General features: G+C 45.5%; 1 protein-coding gene across 4 annotated transcripts in view; it reads right to left on the reverse strand.

Moving 5' to 3' along the window:
• Nucleotides 1–253: 253 nt before the first annotated feature.
• Nucleotides 254–27,547, reverse strand: part of zbtb44 (zinc finger and BTB domain containing 44) — a 31,240-nt gene continuing 3,946 nt past the window's right edge. For 3 of the 4 annotated variants that reach the window (XM_085370903.1, XM_085370902.1, XM_085370904.1), the window contains 5 exons: nt 23,762–24,861; nt 23,166–23,250; nt 22,534–22,685; nt 21,847–22,147; nt 12,216–15,170 (listed from right to left, as the gene is read on the reverse strand). In XM_085370903.1, the coding sequence (XP_085227029.1) occupies nt 14,759–15,170; nt 21,847–22,147; nt 22,534–22,685; nt 23,166–23,250; nt 23,762–24,827 (2,016 nt within the window). In that variant the 5' untranslated portion in view covers nt 24,828–24,861 and the 3' untranslated portion in view covers nt 12,216–14,758. Of the gene's footprint in view, nt 598–12,215; nt 15,171–21,846; nt 22,148–22,533; nt 22,686–23,165; nt 23,251–23,761; nt 24,862–27,547 lie in introns of those variants that run through there. The other variant, XR_014906785.1, reaches the window with a different exon arrangement.

A 27,547-nucleotide genomic window follows, 5' to 3' on the forward strand; every position in this document is an offset into this window, starting at 1 on the left:
AGGTGAAGACTAACTGCTCCTGTCTACAAAGACTGATGTAAACACACCCAAACACATGGAACCATTTTCCTGAAAATCCGGAGAGCCACACAAAGACTCTCAGGCCATCGTATAACTCAATTACCCCAAAGTGTCCATGCAGAGCAGTTTCACACTGATTCTTCTAAAGCAATAAATCTATTTCACATAACCTCAAACAGAAGTATGTAGCATGGCTACAGGCAGCAGCAGCAGCTTGGACAGCTCGGCTTCTGAATGGGAGATGGTTCTTAGAAACCATACGAGTCCCAGGTGGGCAGGATGCCACCTTCCCAGAGCTTGGATAGGAAGTCAGGACTGCCACTAGGCTGACCAGCCGTACAGTAAATCTTGACTTTATTATGTAACCCACTGGATGGTTTGCTGCTGGAAAATGTGCTCCTAGCCTGAAGATAGACAGGTGGGTGGATAATGTTTGGAAACAGTCACCGTCTGGCACATGTTCATATGAATAAATGTGTTTTACTACTAACTATCGCTCAGCAGTCAGCAAAAGCTTTCAAAGTGACGGCTGCAAATCCAAGCCATCTTCTCTTACCCTGCTCCTGTGTGCTTTTGCTAGAACAAACAGAGAAGAACGTGAGCAGTTTGCATGAGCATGTGTTACAGTTCACAGCGCGAGAGCACTACCTGCAAAACACTTCATCCTGAAACGTTTACTAGCAGCACAGTAGGCAAGGGAGTGCTGCACAGAGCTGTGCTGCATTAATGGAGTATCCATGCACTATAATGCTAACTGGGCAGTGACACAGACAGGAGACAGGGAGAGGTAAGGATACTTCTTCCAGTTATATACCTCCATGAACACATGCTACGGCCTTATAAACGTATGGACTCGTGGATACAAAGAAACACAGCCCGTGTTTGAGATGCTTCCAGGCTCACAGAAACATATGATAGATAACGTGCAGCCCTGCTAGCAAGCTGATCACATCAACAATATGAACTGTGATTCATTACTGCACTGCTATTTAATTTCTTTAAGTTTGAAGCTCCCCGATCATCAACACTGCATCTACAAACCAAAGCAGCTAGTTTCATCACAAGACGTTAAATTATTTGTCAAAATATTAAAATCGTGTCATACTGGTGGAATAGACCAAGATCATTTGCAGAGGTGACTGAGGGGAGGCCAAGAGTGAAACAGGTGGATCAACAGGAAACATTTAATCACCTTTAAAGTAAGTGTTGAAGTAGCTGGCGCTACTCCATGTCCACCCCTCTTTAGAAATCCCTCGGCCACTTCAGTGCCGCTGAGGAAGGGTCACAAAATTCACCCACTCAAATACATTATCTGTCATATGACAGCAGGGTGAACACACAGTGCATTCACACACAGAGCAGCGATCAGAACACGAGTTCACATGACTTAAATACTTCCTGAAGGAGACTGGGAGATTACACACAGCTGGACCTGATGAGCCTGACGAGACGGGGGAAGCAAAACTGAACACACTGACATAAGACAAGGACCTTCAAAGTAAAACAGGAAACAAACAAGTCACAAAGACGCAGACTTGACACTGAACTAAACCTACACTAAACACGAGGGCACAAGAACAAAACCCTAAACCAGAATCAACTGAAACACAGAATTATAATAATAATCAACGAAGCATAACAAGAGAATCAGAATACCTCCCATAATACAGACAAATATATGAAACTGAAAATGCTGGGTCAAAATGACCCAGATCCACGACTTTATCAAAGAATCAAAGAGTTTGTTGCTATCCCCCCCCCCCCCCCCCTTTTGCTTTATAAAGCAAAACGCTCTCCTGCACAACACCACTGTGACCTTCTCCAGGTAAACCTAGCATGCCACAAATCTGCCACAAATCTGCCACAACTTCCCAGAGTCATAGGAGAGAGGCTTGGAGTGAAAAAGTAATCAAGTAGTTTCACGCTTCGAACGCCAAAAACTCCCAGTTGGTCCATTCACTCTCTGGGAACTCTTAATGTCTCATCTTATTGTATGGCAACCAGTGTTGGTCAAGTTACTTGAAAAAAGTAATCGGTAACTGATTACTTCTGTCACAGGCTGGGTCTCCGACCCAGCACTCTGAGTTTTCTTTGTATTTTTTGATATGTTATTAGTTTGTGTTATTTCCTATTTGCCTTTAGTTTAGGCAGTTATTGTTCCTGGGTTTTCTATGTTTTGGGGTTTTCTATTTATTTCATCACGTATTAGGTCTGTTAAGTTGTGTTGTCATTTCCTGTTTTATTCTGACAATGTCATGTGTTCTTTGTTCATTGTATTTAGCTTTCCTCTCCTGGTCCTGTCATTAGGTTTATGTCTGTCAGCTGTTTTCCCCCATGTGTCGCCACTTCCCCTGATCACCTCATGTCTGTATTTAAGCCTTTTGTTTTCTTCATGCCATTGTCAGTTCGTCTGTTTATCTCACCAGAGTTACAGTCATAGTCATAGTCATAGTCTTAGCCTGTTTATTTTCCACCTCAATCATAGTTATAGTTTTTGGTCTTAGTACCTTTAGTGTTTTGTTTCTTAGTGTTTTGCCAGCTTAGTGTTTTGTTTCTTAGTGTTTTGCCTGTTTGCTTTGGTCTCTTGGTTCATTTCCTGTCGTCATCGCAATAAAGGTTCACTTTTCTGTTAATCATTACTATTCCTCGTCATCATCTGCTTTTGGGTCCTGTTTCCGCACACATCGGCGCACCCCGCCGTGACAGAACAAACTGACCAGTCATGGACCCAGCGGATTCTGCTCTCACCGAGTGTCTGGAGGAGACTGCTCGGATCCAAGCGATCCTCGACCGCTTCTTTACAGCGCCCGATTTGAAGAGCAAGCTGGTAATGATTAACGTTGCTGAAGCTATTATGGAGAGGGATCCCCGCCTTCTCCAGCTCCCGGACTCACCTGCCATAGTTGATGCCTTTACGAGGATAAAGGAGATGCTGCAGGCCCAGGGACTGTCGAGTCAGGAAATGGCTTCCAGCACCCACCAGTCACAACAACCCCACAATCAGTCATCTCCATTGCTGCCTCCGGAACCTGAGTGTGTTCGTGTCGGTTCGCTGAGATTCGCCGCAGCGTCACCACCTCTCAGCTCACCAGTTTCCACGCCCTCATCACAGTCTCGCCATACTCCTGTCACAGTTCAGCGCGAGGAAGCGCCGCACACCATAGACTTGGACGACGACGACCGCCAGTCTATATTCTGCGCTCTCTTGGAGGAGGAGCTCCGGTGGAAGCCGTGGCTCATTCCGGAGCACGAGCACTCTTTCCGGGGAACTCGACTGGCTCTCGGGGGACCTCGGAGTTACCAGGGACTTCCACCCATCGCTCCGCCGTCTTCCACTCCTAAGAAAAAGCGGCGTGCGCGCCACCGACGCTCCGTATCACAAACGCAAGTGAGTGATTACATTTTGGCTCCTCATGTTTTCTCTCAGGAAGTTGTTGAAATTGACACTACTTTTCCGGTTAATGAGCCCGGCTATACAGAGACTGTTTGCCCTGGAAAAGCTAGCCATCAGGCTCAGCTAAGCTGCTGTGGGACTGCTATCCAGGCCGGTTTGGAGCCGGAGACGGAGGTACAGCTGGTGCAGCCAATTTCAGTGTCAGCCGGAGGGCCCGGGGAGCCCGTCCGGCCTCATGTTTCGTCTGCTGGAGGTTCAGGAGAACCCAGCCAGCTTCATGCTTCGTCTGCTGGAGGTTCAGGAGAACCCAGCCAGCTTCATGCTTCGTCTGCTGGAGGTTCAGGAGAACCCAGCCAGCTTCATGTTTCGTCTGCTGGAGGTTCAGGAGAACCCAGCCAGCCTCATGTTTCGTTTGCTGGAGGTTCAGGAGAACCCAGCCAGCTTCATGCTTCGTCTGCTGGAGGTTCAGAAGAATCCAGCCAGCTTCAGGCTTCATTTGCTGGAGGTTCAGGAGAATCCAGCCAGCTTCATGCTTCGTCTGCTGGAGGTTCAGGAGAATCCAGCCAGCTTCATGCTTCGTCTGCTGAAGGTTCAGGAGAACCACACCAGCCTCATGCCTCGTCAGCTGGAGGGCCCGGGGAGCCCATCCAGCCTCATGCCTCGTCAGCTGGAGGGCCCGAGGAGCCCATCCAGCCTCATGCCTCGTCAGCTGGAGGGCCCGAGGAGCCCATCCAGCCTCATGCCTCGTCAGCTGGAGGGCCCGAGGAGCCCATCCAGCCTCATGCCTCGTCAGCTGGAGGGCCCGGGGAGCCCATCCAGCCTCATGCCTCGTCAGCTGGAGGGCCCGAGGAGCCCACCCAGCCTCATGCCTCGTCAGCTGGAGGGCCCGAGGAGCCCATCCAGCCTCATGCCACGTCAGCTGGGGGTTCAGGAGAACCGCACCAGCCTCATGCCACGTCTGCTGGAGGGCCCGAGGAGCCCTTCCGGCCTCATGCCACGTCTGCTGGGGGGCCCGAGGAGCCCTTCCGGCCTCAAGCCACGTCAGCTGGGGGGCCCGAGGAGCCCGTCCAGCACCACGCCACGTCAGCTGGGGGGCCCGAGGAGCCCGTCCAGCCTCACGCCACGTCAGCTGGCGGGCCCGAGGAGCCCGTTCAGCCTCATGCTTCGTCAGCTGGAGGGCCTGAGGAGCCCGTCTGGCCACCTTCTGCTTCACCACCTGTGGCTGCAGCGCCACCTCCTGCGGCTCCCGTGCCGCCACCTGCAGGACCACCACCTGCTGCACTACTGCTTGCTGCTTCTACGCCTCAGCCTGAGGACGACGCCTCGCCTGGTTCTGCCACACCTCAGTCTGAGAACACATATAAACTCATTTCACCCAATATAGACTGTGTGTTGCTGCAACTTCCGCAGCCTCCTGCCATGTCGGCTGGGGGGCCTGAGGAGCCCGTCCGGCCACCACCTGTGGCTGCCTCACTGTCACCTGGTTCTGCCTCTGCTACGCCAGGACCAGCTCCGGTCTGTGCTTCGCCCGGTCCAGCTTCAGCCTCTGCTTCGTCTGCTGCAGCTCCAGCCTGTGCTTCGTCTGCTGCAGCTCCAGCCTGTGCTTCGTCTGCTGCAGCTCCATCCTGTGCTTCGTCTGCTGCAGCTCCAGCCTGTGCTTCGTCTGCTGCAGCTCCAGCCTGTGCCTCGTCAGCTGCAGCTCCAGCCTGTGCCTCGTCAGCTGCAGCTCCAGCCTGTGCTTCGTCTGCTGCAGCTCCAGCCTCCGAGTCTTCGTCTGCTGCAGCTCCAGCCTCCGAGTCTTCGTCTGCTGCAGCTCCAGCCTCAGAGTCTTCAGCCTCGTCGGGTCCGGCCTCTGCCTGTGCTTCTGCTACGCCTGGTCCGGCCTCTGCCTGTGCTTCTGCTACGCCTGGTCCGGCCTCTGCCTGTGCTTCTGCTACGCCTGGTCCGGCCTCAGCCTCTGCTTCAGCGTCGCCTGGGCCGGCCTCTGCTTCAGCGTCACCTGGTCCTGTGCCCTCCAAGCCTCGGCCGGTACGCCTGACACTTGGGCGCCGCCGCCGCCTTCCGCACGGCCGGCCCCCTGAACTGTTTCCACGCCGTCGCCTTCCGCACGGCCGGCCCCCTGAACCGTTTCCACGTCACCGCCGTCGAGGTCGGCCCCCTGAACCGTTTCCGTGTCGCCGCCGTTGCCGTCCGCACGGACGGCCCCCTGATCACATGAACTGTGGCTTTCTGGTCCGTCACCCCCCGGGCTGGCCCCCTGAGGAGTCATGAACTGTTCCCTGCGCTCCTGTGATTTTTGATGGACATTTTGGGTTTTTTTTTTTGGCCTTGTTTCTGGCCCTCCGTCCTGGACCCCCACCGCCCGCCCTTGGTGGGTTGTTTTTGGTTTTGTTTTTCGAGGTTTTAGGGCGTCTGGAATCCGCCCTTAAGGGGGGGGCTCTGTCACAGGCTGGGTCTCCGACCCAGCACTCTGAGTTTTCTTTGTATTTTTTGATATGTTATTAGTTTGTGTTATTTCCTATTTGCCTTTAGTTTAGGCAGTTATTGTTCCTGGGTTTTCTATGTTTTGGGGTTTTCTATTTATTTCATCACGTATTAGGTCTGTTAAGTTGTGTTGTCATTTCCTGTTTTATTCTGACAATGTCATGTGTTCTTTGTTCATTGTATTTAGTTTTCCTCTCCTGGTCCTGTCATTAGGTTTATGTCTGTCAGCTGTTTTCCCCCATGTGTCGCCACTTCCCCTGATCACCTCATGTCTGTATTTAAGCCTTTTGTTTTCTTCATGCCATTGTCAGTTCGTCTGTTTATCTCACCAGAATTACAGTCATAGTCATAGTCATAGTCTTAGCCTGTTTATTTTCCACCTCAATCATAGTTATAGTTTTTGGTCTTAGTACCTTTAGTGTTTTGTTTCTTAGTGTTTTGCCAGCTTAGTGTTTTGTTTCTTAGTGTTTTGCCTGTTTGCTTTGGTCTCTTGGTTCATTTCCTGTCGTCATCGCAATAAAGGTTCACTTTTCTGTTAATCATTACTATTCCTCGTCATCATCTGCTTTTGGGTCCTGTTTCCGCACACATCGGCGCACCCCGCCGTGACAACTTCCCCAAAAAAGTAATCCTGTTACTCTACTGATTACTTATTTTCAAAAGTAATTAATTACTTAGTTACTTAGTTACTTTTTAAAAACACGATTTACAACCTGAAGAGGTGATAAAGTGATAGATCTTTCAGCCCAATTCTACTTTTTCTACATAATCCATCATACAAAATGTAATCAAATGGAAAAGTCTCTTTTTAAAACTTGTTTTATCAGTTTTAATCTTTTAACTTTATACATCAAGCAAACATTTAATTATCTGCAACATTCTCTGACTGGAAGAAATTAGTTTAACATTTAAACCTATTTTCTGCACATTCCAGCACATAAAATAAAATATTTTTTGTGTTTACACTCAGTCTTTCAAATAGATGCAAGTAAAACACAGCAGAAAATAAATAAAATCAAAGACTCAGTGGTCCTGTTGCTCTATTTTCACCTGTAAAGCAGGAGTGGGGTAGGCGGAGGTTTACCCTGGTGCAGGTGTGCCGCGGTCAGTGGAAGAATCCGCGAGTTTCTCTGTGAGTTTCCCATTACGTCGTAGTTACTCGGTGCTTGCTCGGAAGTTTAGGGGTTTTTTCGCTGTAAAAAGAAGTTTTCTTCCCACGCACAACGGACACTAATGTTTTTGTCACTTTTTATGGAATCAAACTCAAAGTAAGGTCAGTACTTCCACGCTTTAAACGCTGCACGCTCATACTCTCTCCCACAATCGATATATGATCCACTGTTGATCTGCACACAGCTGTTGTCACTAACGTCGCACTCGCTTACGTCACTGTCGTGAGACATTCTCGCAGAAAAATCACGGTTTTAGTAACGCAGTAACGCAGCGTTCCTACGGGAAAGTAACGGTAATCTAATGACCGATTTTGCAATAGTAATCCCTTACTTTACTCGTTACTTGAAAAAAGTTATCAAGTAACGTGTTACTGCCCATCTCTGATGGCAACTGCATGAGCCATGGGAGAAGTCACACTAAAGACGTGCTGATGAACTTTGCTAACATCTATCAGTTAGGATCATTGGCAGAGAGGCATGTGGGGGCATCACACAAAGAGTCCGAGTCACTTTCTGTACACACAGCATGAAATTAGCTTTAATTTGGATCCTATGAGGTGTTGCTGGGACTGGAAGACAAGGCAACTTATTTTGATCAGTGTTATATTATTATATTAACACAAGTGAAGGACAAAGCGTGCACAGCCTCCTAAACCGTGATCACAGTGGCCTTTAGAGGTTATCTCTCCTATTACTACAGGATAGATCCATCGGTTCACTGCAACAGGCCCTTTAGGTGGCCATGTTTACCTCCCGTTCTTCGTCTAGCCACAGCACTGTGTGCGACATCACGTGAGCTGAAGGAATTTACACTGGAATGAGGTGCCGGGTGTTCCGTGTCTGGCTTTAATGAGGTTTTTCCAACACTAGAGAGCACAATAAATTCTGAGCTGTAGTGGAAAGAATCAGACACTGAGTGAGCCTCTGAGAAGCTCATTAGAAATGAATGGAAATTGACATAATACAGTGGGCAGATGAAGCGATTTTCTTATTGCTTCTATTAGCAGGTATTTAGTGCAGTAGAGCTACTGGTGGACAGACACGAGTGCAGCTGTGGAAAAGGGAGAAATCATTGCGGTCAATCCTTCTCAGACAGCTGTCATCATGGTCCCTGAATCTTTGAACGTAATGGAACAAACCTTTTGCATAACTGCAAGATGTCAACTGCAATGATCACCGGTAACATTACCCAGATCCTCGGGTCGCTTGAAAGACGGAGTTATTATTTTCTGTGGATACAAAGGGCTAATGAATCTGGCAAGGTCGGGATTTGTGGAATATTCCATTGAATCCAACTCCTCCATTGATTGGGAATGTATGACATGTGTATTAGTCATGCAGTGTGTTTTATTTTTCCTGGCATTGATGCGCGCCACAGCATTATCGCTCAGAAAACTGCAGTATCCCGTGTGTCTAAGAACTCGCCTTGGGACGTTCACGACCTGCAGATAAGCCCAGAATGTAAACAAGTCATAAATGCATCTGCAGTAAACCTTTACAGGTCTGAGCCCAGTATTATGCAATGGAGTTGTACTGGAAGCAATGCAGGGGTGGGAGTGAACAACTGCTCCGTCACTCATTCATTCATATTCATCCACCTGCGTAATCCAAACGAGCTGTAGTTTATTTGGCCTTTAATGGCAAAGAGAGAAGGATCATCTACTCTAACCTCCTGAGACCTGAACTCTTCCACTGCAGCATTTTTCATTTCTCTTTGATATTTGGGCTGATTGGGACACGATGAATGTGAAAACAAAGAATTTTTTTTTTATTCTAATTTTTGTTTCTAAGAAAAATCAGAGCCACATGAGGACATTCGTTTAACATTTTGATAGGACAGTAGCAGCATAACGTCCTCGTAAGTGGATATCAGGCCCATGTAGAGCAAGATTGAGTATTTTGGTCTAAATAACCGAAAATGTGACGTCCACACATGTGGACACCAGGTCCTAGGAGGTTAAATCATCCAATGTGCATCTTTAGAAAAACAAACAATTGTGTGTAAAACATTTTAAAGATTCATCCAACATGAGCCGTGCGAAGAGAAGGACTTCCTGCGATGGGTCTACGATCAGCCAGACGTTCCCAAATGACTCCAGCTTAGCCAAATTTTCATCCACTGGTCATTTCTGCTCCGCTAAATATTTCTGGGAATGACTATGAAAGGCAACTTGTTACCAGAACCAGGGGTTGATATTAATATATATTCATTTCCGTTAAAGAAAAGGTTCTTAGCTTTAAAAACAAAAAATTAATGACTCAGTTTTCCCACCCAGTACCAGTACAGCAGTCCTGATGCCATCATGAGTTCTACTATGACTGTCTACGATGCTGATGTTATGAAATATAAAACGTATGAAATAAGATTGAAACCCCGGACCTCTCCCACCTCTTCGTGGTTTGGCTGCTGTTTGTTGGTTCTTCAGTTTTAATTCGACTTCATGAAAGCAGCTTGTAAACGGAGCAGGTTTAAGTTTGCAGCCCGTCACAAATGAAACTTTCCACTGAAATTCTTTGTTCAAGGTTCAGGCAGCACGTTTGGTTAAAGGTGGACATTTTGACTGTTTCACATTCTCGTCTCCCACAGCAGTAAACATCCATTATGCTTCAGTATAGGTCCACATAAACAAGTGGTGCGTTCTTCTGCACAGGTGTGTAAACCCGGAGCACCGTGGGTTTGAAGCCAGTCGATCACTTCTACCCTAAAGGTTACTGCAGACGGCCTGCGACGCGTGCACACTGGCCAGATGGAGCTGACAAGGTGGAACAACAATCCACTGAAGTCTTTTCATTTTGCAGCATCTCGTCTGCCACACAGAGAACGCCGCCTCCCACAGTTGTTGGCTTTGACGGCAGCTGTGGCTTTTTGTTATAAATGAAACAAAAACACAGCACTTAGCTCTGGTGGCAGCCGTCCTCCAGGCAGACAGTGGAAGATCTCGCATTTCATCAACACAATCAAAAGAATGAAATAGCAGCTGAATGGCTCGCAGGCTGCTCACTGTGACAGCGCACGATGACTTCTGTGGGGTCCTCTGAAGTGGGAAGTTTGTTTGTTTATATATTTCGCAATAGCAGATTGTTTCATAGGCTGGTTTCATTTCAGTTTTGTAAGTATTCTTAGGTACTGGTTGATATTTGTATGGGCAGATTTGCAAATGCCCGACCAGAAGCACCACAAACAGGGTCTGAGCTTATCGAGGTAACTTCATACCACCGGCAGTGTTACCCTGAGCAGGAGGCAGAGCAGCACCTGCTATTTACAAGGTTAGTGGTTTGACCCCTATTAGAGCGAAGTGCTCTGCTGGGGGCTTCCCATGATGCACTGATGCACACACTGTTTCTTCTTCACTTCTCCACCTCTTTTCACTCAATAAGTGTTTATACACCACTCTGCATTTAATCATTAGTTATCATTAACCTCTGGCTCTCTTCCTCCCCTCCGCCCATCGAGTAGCAGCAGGTGTGCTCCTCCCTGAGCCTGGGTCTGCTGGAGGTTTCTTCCTTCCCGCTTCTTCATCTGACTGTTGGGATTTTCTCTGTATTATTGCAGCGGCTTATAATGTAAAGAACATTGAAGTGACTGCTGTTGTGATTTGGCGCAAAATAAAACTGAGTTGAACCGAATTGTCAAATCTGTAGTTAGACTAAGCCTCTGTCTCAGTTCAGGCTTTATCGGTTCTTCACTATGAGACTGTTAAGCACAGCCGCAGCTAAGAGAACAAATGCTAAAACTGTCACATAAAAAAGATGAAATGAATGGAAGAAACATTGTAATCAGTCAGATTGTCTTGATTTACAAGCACCGTGTTTTTGCTGGTGTGTTTTCTTTGGGAGCTTTTAAGTGGCTTCAACTTTAAAAACATGAAGTGGTTTCGTTGTCTGTAGAAGCTGTCGCTATATTTTCCTAATACTGTCTTATCTGTACTTGTCTGTATCTGTGACTGCTTGATAACACAAAAATGTCCGTCTTGACGGGGTCCAGGTTAAGTGGACAGAGCCTGACAACGGCAGGGCCAACAACCCTGGCGTGTTACTCCACACACTCCGAAATAAATCCTCAAAGTTCAGTGACAATCTTTCTGACTTTGATTTTTTTATTTACATTTTAAACTTTTACAAAACAACTATTTTTAAGAACAACAGGACTGCAAAGCCAGAACACTAGCAAAGATTGAGAACAACCATAAACTCTTAAATACAGAGTGGTCTCGTCAGTTTTTAACAGCCAACTGTGGAATATGATCCAGTTAAAACACTCAACACCACCACAAACGTCAGTTCCCCGGATACAGTGTGTGCAGGTTGCATTACTATCTGGGATGTTTTTGTACAGGTTCTCCAAACTACAGTTTAAATACAATATCAAAGACACAAAGTACAACAATCTGTCTCAAAGCAGGTTGTAATCAGGCTGCCTACAGTATAAAGAATATGCAACATAGTATGAGTGTATATACTGGATATTTATATATATACACACACATTGCAGACAGTCACAAAGTGAAGACTACCAAGGCCCCGCCCACTCCCAGGCTAAGCTGTTCTATTCACATTTAACAAGAATATCCAAAGATGCCATGAAACAGCAACCAGAATAGAAAAATCACCAAAAATATATATATATGCCATTATGAAGAGCTACCAGTTCGGGGGGTACTTTTTGTTTTTTATTATTTTCATACTTTTAAATAAATGGTATGGACTGGAAAACATATACAACATCAAGTGTACTCGTATAATCAAGATATCTTTTGAAACATTGCACATAAAAAAGGGATAACGTACAGAAAAGAAGAAGAGGGCATGCTGAACAACAGATCGGATGAAGAGTCGGCTACAAAATAAGGCCTTGACAGAACATACCACCAACTCAGCACATGCTCTCTTTCACGTCACGGAACGACACGAACATGCAGCCTTCCCAAACAAACACAGAGGAGCTGGACACAGCCAGTCGTTTCATGTCAAAGCTTACAGATGTTCACAGATCAAACGGGCTCGCTTTCATTCAGTCACATTAGATTGAAACAAAATGATACATTCTTATTTTCTTTTTCATATATTTATATTTTATATATATATATATATATATATATATATATGTATATTTTTAAAAACGAAAACCTTTAAAACGACACCGGTCCATTTATTGCACACCATTGGTTCACAAAAATATTTTGGGCACTTTGCGTTTCGACAAACAGCAGCATTTCATTATAAAAAAGGTGATCTGAATACACACACCAACACAACAGATGAAAAGCGTGACACACACGTGGAGAATAGAAAACTCTGTCTTTTTTTTTCAATTCTGAAATTGTGCAACTAGAGTTAATAGGTCCACTTACTAAGGCTAGCCTCTTCAACGCACAACATCATACAGTGTTGTAAAGGGCAGAACAGCAGGACCCCTCAGCTAAATAACATGGACCGCTTGAATGATTATCTCTTTCTTTTAATATGTGCAAGTACTGATTGCCACGGCAAATCCCCAATAAGAGAGAGAACATTTGGTCCTAGAGGAAAAAGCTCGGTTTGCACCCAGAGAAAAAGGGCAAATGGCACGACATTTAAAAAAGGGCTGAACGGATGGCACGAGGCGACACCGCTGCTTCTTAAGACGGCTCTGATTGGATTCTCAGCAGTATTCATCCTCACGTTTACAATCGAGCTCGTGCACCCTGCTGGAGTGAGCTGTTTGTACGACTTTTGGGGGCGCGTGTGAACGTAAGCACAGAACCCAGCTGCCGTCAGTAGCATTCGACTCAAAGTTCAGGCGCAACAGAATCACAAGCCCGTTGGCACAATGCGGGTAACAGAAAGTCTGACCCGAAAATCCACATTTAAAATAATCAGTAACACGAAGAACGGCCTGCGTGGGTAACATTTCCAAAGGTTCAACTCACGGTTAGCAGACGGGTTACTTCAAAACAACATTATCACATTAACACTCGACAGCCTCGTGATCACACTGGGTCACTCCTGCTTCCTGGGCTACAGTAACTGTACACTCACTGAGCAGTTTAACAGTTAATGTAAAAATACTCCTCGTTACTGTGACGTCACATATTAGTTTTAGAGTTCAGAGTCTCGACGTTAGCCAGCACAACGTTACTGATGAAAGGGTGGAGAGCTAATCATCAACAGGAGCAAAGTTTGATGTTTCTGATAAAACTCTGAAACACGAGCTTCTTTGTGGCTCTGGCACACAGCCTGTCATGTTGGTCACATACAAATGAATTGAATGCACCAAGGTCAACACCCATATATGTGAGTTGCTGCGTATTAACAAGCTTCCACAGTCGGCCCCCAGTGGCCATTAGAGGAACTGCAGTTTTTAGCATTGCCACCTGCAGGTCACCGCTCGGTGTAATTCACTGCCACGTGTATCCATAAGCTGTTGTTACAAAGCTTATACAGTGGTCGTTGTTACAGGGGATGTAGCGGATGTGTGCCACTGTTTACGTGTTCCCAGTAAACTGCTCAGTGAGTGTTAATGGTAGTCAGGGAATCGTCCCCTTTGTAACAACTAGAAAGAAAAAAACTAAATCCTGGTTGAGCTCAGAGTCCCACAGAGCTGCAAAGAAAATCACGCTGTCAGTGTAACATCGCTCCAATAGTCAGGATGCAGTGTCCAACGCACCTGCTGAGCCACGTGAACATCTATCCAATGAACTGCCTTTGGAAAGAAGGCTGGGATGCTACATTGCCATATCACATTTGGGAATATATAATACTGCAGTCGTTGACGACAAAGTAACAATGTGATTTTTTCAGTCTCGATTTGTATCCATTTCGTTGGATTACAAAATAAAAGTCGCTCTAGTGCCGATCCAATCTTGAGATATTTGACGTCACGAAGTCTAAACAGGAAAATCGTATACTGCACAGATGTGTTCGGGAATACTTTGTCAAGTAATTTCAAAAAATGAAATGTGTTCATACTGATCAAAGAAATGCACATACACACACCTGACATATCATTTCACAACAACCAACATTCACAGCATTCAAATAGTAAAACTACAGTACAAGCTATTGCAATATAGATAATATTGACATTTAACAGTTTGCCTATAGCAACGGCACTAAAGGAATAACACAGTCTCTGCCAATACAAACTAGCATCAGCACTACAAATGAATACAAACATTTTTTCCAAAGACTTGATTTGTCACTGTTGGCAAAGCAAAGAGCTTTTCTTTCTCTACACGGTACTTTGTTAAAATGGGAACTCTCAGGCACTTTCCAAAAGTACAGCAAGGCTTCGATTTAACAGACCTCGAATTGGCTAAGACAGAAATGACTTTAGCTTGTGCTGCATTCACGTCATATGGGAAAAACAACCTTCCTCCTTTAAGTGACTCATAAAAAAAACTTGGATTTCGAGCGAGATCTTCTGACCCACTGAAATCTCACATCAACAGTGAAGGTTTATGAAATATTATATTTGAAACAAAAACAACCCCACAACAACAACAACAGCTGACACTGAGTTGCTGGGTTTGGTGAGGTGTTCAGCATCTGCGTAGAGAAACGCCAGTCAGTCGAAGTATCAGAAAACTTCAATCGCAGCGTCCTGACAGTTTCACACGATGAGGCGGCAACATCCAGTCGTCCCAACCGATATTCCCATATGACATGACTGCAAAATAAGACATAATGGGCAAGTAGAAGACTCGAATCACTTTATGGTAATGGAAGCCACCTCCTTGGCCCGAGCATGTTGCTGCTGCTGCTGCTCTTCTTCAAACACCTCTGGGGAACTGCCACCAACGCTGTTGTCCATCTTGGTCTCCTCTGTCATGGGCGCCGTGTCATCGGCGTCCATCTTCGGGGAGGCTGGGGCTTCCAGGGGATCCAGGGGCTCAGGTGACAGGAAGCCAGAGGAACTCTCACAATTCTGGGTGGAGGAGGAGACCTGGGAGATGACGGGCATCTGCACTGAGGAGGAGGACGAGGCGGGGGTGGTGGTGGAAGCGGAGGTGCTGCCCGGGTAGACCGGATGATGCTGGGTCTCCTCCAGCTCGTACTGGACTCCCAGCGCCTCCTCCTCCTCCTGTACCTGGCTCAGGTAGTCGGGCACGAGGAAATCACTGCGTGGACCAAGAGAACACGTTAAGTTCCCCGTCACCCGACAATAACTGCACATGTGATTTTCACAAAAACACACTGTAAAATACTTGTATATACATATACTGTAATACACAGAACATATGTCCACGTGTCTCCCCATGGAGATGAGCTCTCTGTCACTGTGACCACCAGTAGACCAAAAATGTACCGATGACACTGCGGCTACTTTCGGGATGAGGTCTGGGTATTTATAGACTTTATCCCGATGGTAACACCGAGCCAACGGAGGAGACTATCGAGGGGCAGTGGGTCTGCAGCCAACAGAGCTGAAAAACCTGAAACTAATCTCCAACAAGTTCTATTAATATTTAAGTTAAAGATTTATCCCACTGTGCTGCCGTTAGTCCTCTATGTGGAACAAGACCACTCTCCCTCTTCTGATTGGTGGCTGCTCGGAAACAGACGATTTGAAGAGAGAGCCGTGTGCCTGAGACGACCACGTTAGGGTTAGGGATTGTCTGTGCAACAGCACAAACAGCTCGGTTTAAAACCTGTCCGTGATGGTCCGAAGCCTGAGCTTTGGAGTACTGTGCAGAAGTCTTGAGCCACCCTCAGGCTGACTTTTTTCTGTGCCGCTTCTTTTGGTTATTATTGAGCTGAATCATTCCAGCGTTAAAAGGCCCAAACTCAACAGATGAATCAGTGCTAACACCCAGGGACCAGTTTAGGCACTTATAGATAGGCTGCTAGAGCCTATCAGTGAAACATGTTTGAGTCAGTGGTGTTGAGGAGTTTGCCATAATTGATGGAACCATAAATGCAGAAAAGCACCATCAGATTTTATCCACCATGTGGAAAGCCTCTGCTCGGCAGCAGCGTCGTTCTTCAGCGTGACAAAGATCCTGCCAATGCAGTAAAAGCTTAGACAAACCACACCGAGGACCAGTGGGAGCCCAGAGCTCCGTGAAGCAGTGTGGGATCATCTTCAGAGAGCAGGGAACGAAATGCAGTCAAAATAAGAGCTTTGGGATGTCCTTCCAGAAGAATGGAGAAATGTTCCTGAAGCTCAGCAAGTCACTGTAACAATCTCCTATTTTCCTAGCAGAAAAGATATATAAAGAAATCTGCTCAAGACTTTTGCACAGTACATCAAACTCCTTTGAAACTTTGTCCACCTTCAGCATCCAGATAACCAGGAAACTCATAATCGGGCCGCTAAAAGCTAAAAGCTACTCCACATGTTCCATCATCAGGGTCACACGTGTAAGGTCTGTTGCTTGTATTTCTTTCACATGGTAGCAGATTGAAAACGTCTTCAGGGGTAACTTTCAGTATTTTACAACTGAAAGAAAAACATCGTAAACTGTTGCAGCTCCTGAGCGTTTGGAAACAGACGGCGTCATCGCCCTCTCTTTAGGTAAACGTTGGCGTGATTGGCTCTCCCTCATAAACACTGGGTTTAAACAGCGACGGCGTGCCTGAGACGACCATATTTACTGACATCATACTGAGCCAAAAGTGGAAAAACTGTCAGAAACTAAATGTTTAGAGCAACCCAAAGCCTGAGGCTTCAGCTTAATTGCACAATCACTGTACAGTAAATATAACGCAGACAGTAAAACAGGGATAACAGGCCTTCTATGACAGCACGCTCTATCGTAAATAAGGAAACATGTTTAGAGTGTTTTTCTGTAGTTACAGCATAGTTTAAATTTGTTAATAAATTCATCATCTTTGTGATGCACCTTCATCTGACTCAGTCATTGGTGTAATAACAGCACTGATTCAGTGTGTGGGATTGGTGGACTCATCCTTTACATGAACGTTTGGTACAGGCAAACATACGAGATACAGAAACTGGTGCTGCCTGAGCCAAAGTGACACCGAGCTTTCATCACATGGTTTCCATGGATGTTCTTTCAAACGTGTCAGTGCCGTCGATCTTGCAGCTGCACATGTGCAGACTGTCAAACTACGGCTGCCGCAAATTATTATTTTGATAGTCGACTAATCAGATCGTGCATCCATTGGATGTTAAAATTACAGCTGACTGCACCAGCAGCATCTGCTCTATCATTAGCTTACAGCTGGAAGTGTTTAAGGTGCTCACTAAAAATAAAAACAGATGATAGTTTATTAACTTTTAATGAAGTTTGCAGATTGTTTCGGTGAAGTTGGATAAACTCCTTGCTATCTAAAATATATCAGGACACTGGAGTAAAGTCTCGACCGTCTCACACTGTTGTCAGTTTGATGTTTATTCAGCTGTGTGAAAACTTTAATCTCAGCCAAACCGATTTACTCAGGAACAAATAAAACACTGAAAAAGCCAAACAGTAACATTTTTAAGTTATCTTAAATTTGCCGTTCTCGCCGGCTCGAGTGACCCTCGACCTCTCGGCTAGCTTTCGAGCTGGTGGGTAACAGACGTCTCCGAAAACGTTGGAGCACTTTTGCAAATATGCGATGTCTCGATAAATCGAGCAGATATTTGAGGTTTACACAGCTACATTCTGAAAATATGTTAAACGTTTATTTTGTGACCCAGAAAGAATAATAAGAGTAATATTAAAACTAACTAGCTGCCGCCATTGTTGGAAACTGAGCTGGGCCGCGCTATGAATTCTGGGACAGAGCTTCTTCTTCTGTGGTGTTTAACGGCAGCTGGCATCCTTGTACATGCAGTGCTGCCATCTTCTGTTTCAGTCCGTTATTACACTCTCAAATCCTGCTATTATTCCTGCGTCTTTTGGGATCTTACAAAGCTTCAAACGACGCGTCGACTATTAAATCAGTCGTGATGATTTTGATAGTCGACATAATCGTCATAAGTCGTGGCAGCCCTAGAAAATACTAACACCTCCAACCTTGTATTAGAAAGGAAAGGCTGTGTTTCTTGAGACATAGTGTGACTGAGCTTTTGTAGATACATTTAGGTGTCATCTGCATAATCGTGAAAGTCTTAAATAGGAGCAGGAACTTGCAGAAACCAGCTTCACCCTAACAGGTTCCTCTTTGGTTCATTGTCACATCTAATCAGACTTTACAAATGTCCGATCCAAAACGAATGCACCGTGGGGTTAGGTTCATTGGTGATGAGTGCCAATGTGGTCGTCTGTTTGTGTGTGTGAGCCGTGTGACAGATGTCGTGCGTACACTGGGATATCTGCAGACGTGTCCTTTATTTGGTCCTTTATTTGTCCTGGCTGGCAGGAGGCACCCGTCACTGGAAGAGAGCAGGGGCTTCTGGGAAAGGCCTGGACTCTCTGGAGGTGGAGATGACCTCCTACGTGCTGCTGGCTCTGCTGTCCGGTCCCTCCATGCCAGGCTTTGACTTGGAGTACTCTTCTGCCATTGTGCGCTGGCTCACTCAGCAGCAGAACCCCTTTGGCGGTTTCTCTTCCACACAGGTCAGTTAGACCACGTTTAACCTTAAAGGAGGGTGAACTCTGAACCTGTGCTAACAACATTTCTAATCCGTCTGTGGCCCCCAGGACACAGTAGTGGCCCTTCAAGCGTTGGCGAAGTATGGTGCTGCCACCTACAGTTCAGAGGTGGGCACTACAGGAAACTCAGTAAGTTCTTGTTTGTACTCTCGATACTTCACTTCATCCTCTTACTTCTGGAAATCTTTCAGTCAGAGCTGAAACAAATTTGAGGTATTTGTAATAGGGCTGAACGATATATCGCATTTGCGATAATATCGCGACATGATCAAGTGCAATTTTCTAACCGCAAAGGCTGCGATTATACTCTGGACATGTCCAAATTCATGGGCTGCATCCTCCTGAGGCCGCATTTGTAGACCGATTACGTCACAGCGACGCGCCGAAGGCTGTCCAAATTACTACCATATCCCAGAATTCATAGCGCGGCCCAGCCAAACTCCAGTTTCCAGCAATGGCGGCCGCTACTGAGTTTTAAAATTACTCATACTAATCTTTCAGGGTCACAAAATAAACTTTTAACATATTTTCAGGCGAGAAAGTAGTTGTGTAAACATCAAATATCTGCTCGGTTTATCAAGATATCGCATATTTGCAAAAGTGCTTCGACGTTTTCAGAGGCGTCTGCTACCCACCAGCTCGACAGCTAGCCGGGAGCTCGAGGGTTACTGATGCGGCCGAGAACGGCACAACTCCCGGCACATCATTTTCAGATCACCGCGGAGTTTCGCTGCTCGGGTTAAACGTAATATATAAGTCACTTAGACAACCTAAAAATGTTATTGTTGGGCTTTTTTCAGTGTTTTGTTTGTTCGTGAGTAAATCGGTTTGGCTGAGATTAAAGTTATTAGATTAGATAAAATAAAACTTTATTAATCCCCCGGGTGGGTTCCTCCTTGGTTTTCACACAGCTGACTAAACGTCAAACAGAAAACTTATTAAACAGAAGTATGAGACAGTCGAGAATTTACGCCAGTGTCTGGTTATATTTTAGATAGCAAGAAGCAGACGGCCGAGTTTATTAAACTCCACCGAGACAGCGGTGACGCTAATCAGAACTAGACCGTCCAATTTCACGCCTTTAAACTTTAAAGGCGTGTTTGTGTGTGTGTTTATACAATTGCTATTATGTTTGCACTTTATGTGTAATGTTACTGACTGCAGAGATCAGTAAGATGTGTGTATTTTTTATTTATTAGTTTTATTTATTTAATATTATTTTTTAATTGAATGACTGTCTAGTAGTTCACAGATGTCGAAAAACTGAGTGTGGTAAAGCCACTGATTTTGTTTATGTATATTTCTGCAATCTGCACATTGTACTGACTTTCATTTTAATGTTTACACCAGGGTTCCTTGTCAGCACTTTATGCTCAGATGTTTGTAAGCTAAAAATAAACTATTGTGTATGTTCAAATATACTGTTGTGATTGAAGAAGTTAAATAAAAATGTCAGTCATCAATTCATGCATCACCTCATGTCATCATAACAGAGGTCTGTCTTCCAGGAAAGAACAGTTTAAAATTAATGTAATATAGTATTGGCCATACTATATGATGTATTGCTTGTCTTTGTTTAATAATACAGAAGACAAAGACCTTAAAAAATAATCGCATATCGCATCGCAATCGCAATATTGGGGCAAAAAATCGCAATTAGATTATTTTCCATAATCGTTCAGCCCTAATTTGTAATTTCCTCTCAGTGGTGAATGTTAAAGAAACAGTTTGACATTTTGGGAAATGTCTCCACTCACTTTCTTTACTGACACTTAAATGAAAAGCTTGAGACCATTCGTGTGCAGTAAATGCAACGCTACAGCCAGGAACTGTTTGCTTAGTGTGGCATAAGCTGGGCCAGTCGAACGGTAACTAAACTACCAGCAGCGTTTTCCAAAGTGAGCTGGTGATGAACTCCAACCGGAGCCTGCAGCAGCTGGGGGACTGGTTCCTCTGCTGCTACACCCAGCTCACAAGGCTACTATTATTAGCATCCCACCTAGGGCTGCCACGATTAGTCGACTAGTCACAATTATGTCGACTATCAAAATCGTTGATTTAAGAGTGTAATAACGGACTGAAACAGAAGATGGCAGCACTGCATCTACAAGGACGCCAGCTGCCGTTAAACACCAAAGAAGAAGAAGAAGCTGTGTCTGGTATCGTAGCTGTGTCCAAATTCAGAGGACACATCCTCCTGCGGCTGCATTTGTAAGCCAATGATGCCACAGCGACGCGACAAAGGATGTCCAAATTCAAAGACTCCTCCAAATGCGGCCGACAAATGGCAGAATTCACAGCGCAGCTCAGCCAGTTCCAGTTTCCAACAATGGCGGCAGCTACTTAGTTTTAATATTACTCTTATTATGAATGTTGTTGTTTGGCTTTTTCAGTGTTTTATTTGTTCCTGGGTAAATCGGTTTGGCTGAGATTAAAGTTTTTACACAGCTGAATAAACATCAGCAGACAGCTGATCATCAGAAGTGTGAGACGGTCGAGACTTTACTCCAGTGTCCTGTTATATTTTAGATAGCAAGGAGTTTATTAAACTTCACTGAAACAATCTGCAAATTTCATTAAAAGTTAATAAACTATCATCTGTTTTCATTTTTAGTGAGCACCTTAAACACTTCCAGCTGTAAGCTAATGATAGAGCAGATGCTGCTGGTGCAGTCAGCTGGACGTTTTACGTCCAATGGATCTGATTAGTTGAGTATCAGAATAATAATTTGTGGCAGCCCCATCTACAAGCATATGCATGTAATTGAATGACTGTTGTTTATTCAAAGAGAAACTTGAAATGATATTCTCTGTTTTATTTCATGGGACCAGTTACGGGGCACGACTCCCAGTTTTCCCATGTTTTGAATCATGTGGAAAAGGGTTTCCACACCTGCCACAGCACACAGTGCTCACAGCAGTGACCGAAACAAACAGAGGCCAAAGTGCTGTGGACAAGGCCTCATTATCAGTATTCACATTTACACCACAGTTATCAGAGCGGTCATGACGTTTTCATTCAACTCATCAGATAATCCTTATTCCCAAAATATAAAACAATTGTGTCAAAGCAGTTAAAGTTCCCCAGTAAATACAGACACCCTTGATCTAAGCATTCAAATCATCTGAAAAACAGTTGTACAAAGCCAAAGTCACGACAACGAGCCTTCTGTTAGAATCTAAACTCAACTTTTTTCTCATCCAGGTGAGATCTGAGTAAAGATGGGGGCGGCGCCCCCGGACTCCTCACCTGCTCTGGAAGTAGTTTGCTAGTTCGGATGCCTCATGGTTCAGACTCCTCAGGTGTACAATTAAATTGCCAGAGTTGGTGAACATGGCGCCGCACGTTTTGCACTCATAAATCCGCGGCTTGCGGATTATGTGTCGGGAGACCCTCATGTGGTGCTTATATTCACCGAAGGACGTGAATGTGGCGCTACAAATCTGGCACCGGAAACAGCGTTTACCTTCGTGCTTCAGCCGATGCATCTTTAGGGAGTAGGCCCGTGTGAACTTTTTCCCACAGCGGTCACACTGGAAAGGTTTAATGCCTGGAAAAAGAGACAAAACCACGCTTGCTGATCTGTACATTAGCATTACACAAGTGTTTGTGTCCACGCGTGTGAGATCACAAAAAGCCTTTGCTAAGGTTTTTTAGATCAGAGTCTCCTTGAAAGTCTCCTTTGTTTCCTGAGGCATTTACAAGAGCAGCAACTTGTATCGTTTAACCTTTTTATTAAAATCTTCATTAGCAACTTCACAACCGAGAAATGTATTAACCCAGTTGTTCTTCTTGTCTCCAAGTAAAAAGACAACGTCTCAAAAAATGTCTCAGAAAACAAAGGCTGCAACATTTTTGTTTACTTCAGAGGGGCGTGGTGCTGCGCAGTCATATATGAAGAATCTTGTGATGCACCTGCTTTCATATCTCACCTACCGGAGTGTATGAGCATGTGCTGTTTCAGGTTTTGAATGCGTGTGAACCGGACTCCGCAGGTCGGACACTGAAAGGGCCGGTCAGGGCCGTTGGTGCCAGGCCGTGTTGAAGGACTGATGTAGAGATGGTACGGATACTGAATACCTTCCAACCTGAAACACAAACAGAGGACTAGTCATTGATGCAGTCCAGTCCCAGTCTACAGTATAGAGCTCTAATCTGTCATCAAAATGCCCTTCTTCTATTTTAACAGTGTTGACAGCGGATCAGGGTAACAACTCGACATGCACGACGTAGCATAAGTGTGAGCATGAACAAGCATGTGCGTGCACCTACAAGTACCGTTGTTGCATCTGCTGGTTATAATATAAGGAGTTAACAGAAAGCACGACCCTAACCAAGTATATATGTGTTTATATGTGTCGTGTGATTAGTGACGACAGCGATGTGCGCCACACTGAGGAGCGTGCTAACACGCATCACACAACGACCATTCTTTAGATTACCGTGCAAACACGACGTCTTTATTATCTAACCAGGTGTGGCCCAGACGTTCAGTCGCGAGAGCCGCGTCTATATGTTCTTTCCTACTTTATGATTGGTTCACAGCGAGTTTCAACAAATCACGATACCTCTCATCATCTTCCGCATGTCCTCCAGCGTTAGAGGTGCTCTGCATTGACGGTAAGCCCTCTGACACGCCCTCATCCATCGAGCCTGGGAAGACGGAGGGAAGAAAATGACTCACGGTAGCTGTCGACTGAAAATAAAGCCTAAAGCATGACATCTTGGACACGGTTAGACTAATACACTCTTTGAAGGCTAATCCCCTGCTTCGGGATTGATGCTGCTGGATAACAAAGCACTGTGCCACTAAACAGTTTAGGAAAAAATGACGAATGTTTCCATTTCCTCTTTTTATTTATGGAAAGGCAGAAAAGCCTTTCAAGCTGAATTTGGACCAGTGGACAATAAAACTTTCCACTGAGACAATACAAATAAAAATCCAGTGGGTGGGGAGGCAGCTCTGGGAGCAGGGCGAGGCAGGTTTGACTGCACACTTTGCAAAGCAGCGCCGTCTTAAGTGGGTCAGGACACAGCCCTGTTACACCAGTGAGAAACACAATATGCACATCGAAGTTTTATCTAAGCCGAACGTTTTAACCAAATATAATCGGCGCACATATGATACAACAATGCACCGTGAAGGTAGGACGAAGACGGTCACCTATGGAGGAGGACTGTGGACTGATGAGGAGCTCCTCTTGGACCTGTTCGCTCCCCGGCACCGTCTGCTGGTCACTCAGCGAGCTCTGAGAGGCACTGACTGGCTGTGACGATGCTTCCTGGACCTCTTCGTCACTGAGACGCTCCACCTTCACCCTTACATCTTCCTCCTCCGCTGCGACAGGTGAAGACACCGTCTTTGAGCTCTCGCACGTTAGGAAGTCGCTGAGCCGACGGCCAACCACTACCTCCGAGGTCCCCGGGGTTCCCTGCTCCAAACAGCGAGGGCTCTCCGGCAGCTTCGATTTGTCCGAGTGAAACCTCCGGTCGATACCGAAAGGGAAAGTCCAGGGGAAGGCCAGGGAGGACTCCACGGGCTGGGCTGCGCTGTCTGAGAACGAGGGCGATGGGTTGGGGATCTGAGGGGAGGTGGTGACCATCTGTGTAGTGCATTTGAGCGGACTCTCGGGGGAAGCCATCGACACAAAGCTTTTGCGTTTCCTTCGCGATTCGCGGCAGATGGGAACATTTCTTTCCATCACGCTGCAATCGGAAGACACCGGCGACACGCTGCCATCCAGCGGTGTCAGGGCACAGTTTGACGAGGCGCTCTCCGGTGCCGATTCGTGAGGTTTATCCGCTCCCATGTTGTTGTTGTTATTGTTGTTACCCGGAGTCCACAGAATACTTGACTTCATGAACTCCGAACACGTACTAGCCACAGCAAACATCTGCATGTAACTGGCAGCTGCCAGGACGTCGATGATATTCTCCGTGCTGATGGAAAGAGTCGACGTGTAGGCGTACTCCAGCAGGGGAGCGAAACCGCTAACCGTCACGTGGTGAAGGTCCAACACAAACTTGTCCTCCTCCTCTGGCCGGCCCACCAGTTTGGAGCGGAAGAATTCACTGCAGCAGGCCAGAACCACTTTGTGGGCCAGGAAGAGCTTGTCTTGGACTCGGATGGTGACATCGCATAAATGACCCTCGTTGCGCAAAGCGTTGAGCTTCTCGAGCATCTCCTGGCTGTGCGAGGTCGAGCTGTGGGTGAAGGTTTTCACCCCCATGTTGGAATTCCTCTTTATCCCAAGGATGCGTGTCCTGCAGAGACAAAAAGCCATAAATAAATGCCTCCGTTTGGAAAAGAGTAGTGTTACCGCGCCAGTCCTTTCTACCGGTAAAAGAAACAGATCGCTGTGAATGAACATATACTTTGGATATTCTCCAAGATCCTTTTTAAACCTTAACCAAACAATGTAAAAATGATATACCGTATAGCTGCTGGTCAGGTGCACGACTAATTACACATGTCTGTGGATTTTAGACTTTTGACAGATAAAACAAGGAATCTGGTTAAAGGGCTGCTACTTCAGGAGCTCTGAGTCTACAGGTACCAGTTTCTCACATATTCACACACTCCAGGCAACGCATGAGGAGAAACTCTGGTTCTGTATCAGCACGAGGACACTGACAAGCAGACTGGGAGGGTCAGGGATCAAACCACCGGCCTCCTGAGCCACAGAGAAAATAGAAAAACACTCATGAAAAGATTTTCCTTTCTTGTATTCACTTTATGACACAAAGCTGTTGTTTATTATAAATCAGTTATAACTCAATCACACCACATTCCCTCACAGCAGCTCAAATTAAATCACTGTTCAGTTCAGCTCAGGCCAAGACGGCTAAAACTGATTTTCTTTCTACAAGCTGTTGCATTTGGTCCGGGTCGGAGACCAGTTAGGCTCTTCTGTTGGCTGTTAGCTTCAGCAGGTGTAGCCGTGAGCTCGCTGCCGCCCGGGAGTGTCTTCGCCTGCTCTGTATTCACAGACATCCTTTGGTGGAGGTTCAGTTCTGTAGGTGTGCAAGGATTAGCTTTCCTTCCAACACAGATCAGAAACAGCGAGAGTCAGGGCTTATCTCGCCTTCGTGTTCACTGCCCTCCTCCCCAACTTTCTGACACGTATCTGGTTTTCACTTCACTTAAATCAGCAATCAACAGAAAAACACTGTAAACAGACACATTTTAGGAGCTGAGGAAGTGCATGACCTCAATGAAATGAATGAGGTTAGATTACAGCACCAACCAAAATATCACCATCCTCATGTAGTTGCTGTTATACTATAAACTATACTTTTGATTGTTGCAGCAGTATGTCATTACTCATGGCTATGATGACTACTGAATAGTTGTTTTATATGTAGTCATCAGGCTGTCTCTGCTGCTGTTACACTTCCAAAGGACTAGGCTGGGTTTTAATAATCGACAGTAACAGTAAATGAGAGCAGGAGCACAGACTCTGCACAGAGACGTAAACACAAAGCTCGGACCCGCCGACGCATCAGAATCAGTGAGATGTGACTTTCTCACCGACGGCACGGGCACGGTCGGGGCTGAAAGCCGACAGCTCGCTGACTCTGATGTGTCGGCGGGTCGAGCTTTGTGTTCACGCCCTTTTTTCACTGATTCTAAAGCTGTTAGTTTGATGTCTCTCCAAACAATATTGACCGAACCAGCAGCCAAAGAAGATCCAAACTACGCTTCACATAAACATCGTCATGGATTCACTCTGACTTTTACTGTTTTGCTTCCACCAGGATAAAATCTCACTTCATGCACATCTCTCTCTCTCTCTCTCTCTCTCTCTCGAACAGTTTCCCGTCTAAAAATCTGTTTTCTTCATTATTCGCTTGCTTGTTACGCACAAGTCTGCCGTTGTTTACAGGCTGTCAGCCGCTGTTTTTTTTCTTTTACTTACTTCCGAAAAGAAAACCTCATTTCTGCCGTTCAATACTGAACAAATTTATACTTTTTAAAATGATGCAAAATGCAAAACGCTGTGTCTGTAATAAAACTGCTGTAACTTCAGAGGTGATGTTCATATGTTGATTAATGGTTTTCTTTCGTTTTTGATCTACTGCAGAATATTTTTATAAAATCCCAGAACAGGAAAATCTCCTTCATGTGTTTCTGTGTTTATCCTCAGCTACTTTGACACAAAGGCCTCGCTGTGATGCTCACACCTTTGGTAAAGTCTGGAAAGTGTCAGCTTCCTTCTTATAGATACAAAAATATGTAAATGTACTGATCTGAATTATAATATTTCTGACTGTGTGAGGCAAAATTTCCCAGATTCAAATCGAATCGAATCGATTCTAGAAATCAGTGGCGGTACCCAGCCCTACAGAGGACCAGTAGAAGATGACACATTAGTGTGTCACACCACATCACTATGTCTTAAAATGACAGTGTGTGTGACGACCAAAGAAGAACGATGCAGAATGAATAATGTGACAACTTCAAAAAGTAATCGCACTTCAATTTGAACACCAAGAAGCAACAGGACATTGAAGACATTTTAAGAGCCTGTTTTGTCTTTATTTTAGTTTGAGACTTTTCTACTGACCCAAACTTTACATGATTATTCTTTAAATCATTGTCAATGTGTCAAATCCAGGCCGAGCTGTCAAAGACTCGGGTGTGGAATCACTGACTTACTCAACAATCAGAAGTACAGAAACAAAACGAGGGGTCAAATATTACCCTGCAAGACATGACGTCGAGAGCAGAGACAGAGGGGGACAGGCAAGTGCTCGATGTTCAGAGGACAGTGGATAAAGGTAGAGAGGAATACAACGAGGTGCTTTCTGAGGGGAAGGTGAAGGGGGGCTGAAAGCAGGCAGGGGTAGGAACGCAGAGGACCAAATGCCAAGTTATGTAACAACAATCAAAGCAGATGCGCGGCGATGCGAGCCAGACCCATGTGGAGGCCAGCGCACTGCAGGACGC

Source organism: Diplotaxodon limnothrissa, linkage group LG14 (genome assembly GCF_057381915.1).
Source record: "Diplotaxodon limnothrissa isolate DT_005_m linkage group LG14, D_limnothrissa_male_GT1.1, whole genome shotgun sequence".
Lineage (NCBI taxonomy): Eukaryota > Metazoa > Chordata > Actinopteri > Cichliformes > Cichlidae > Diplotaxodon > Diplotaxodon limnothrissa.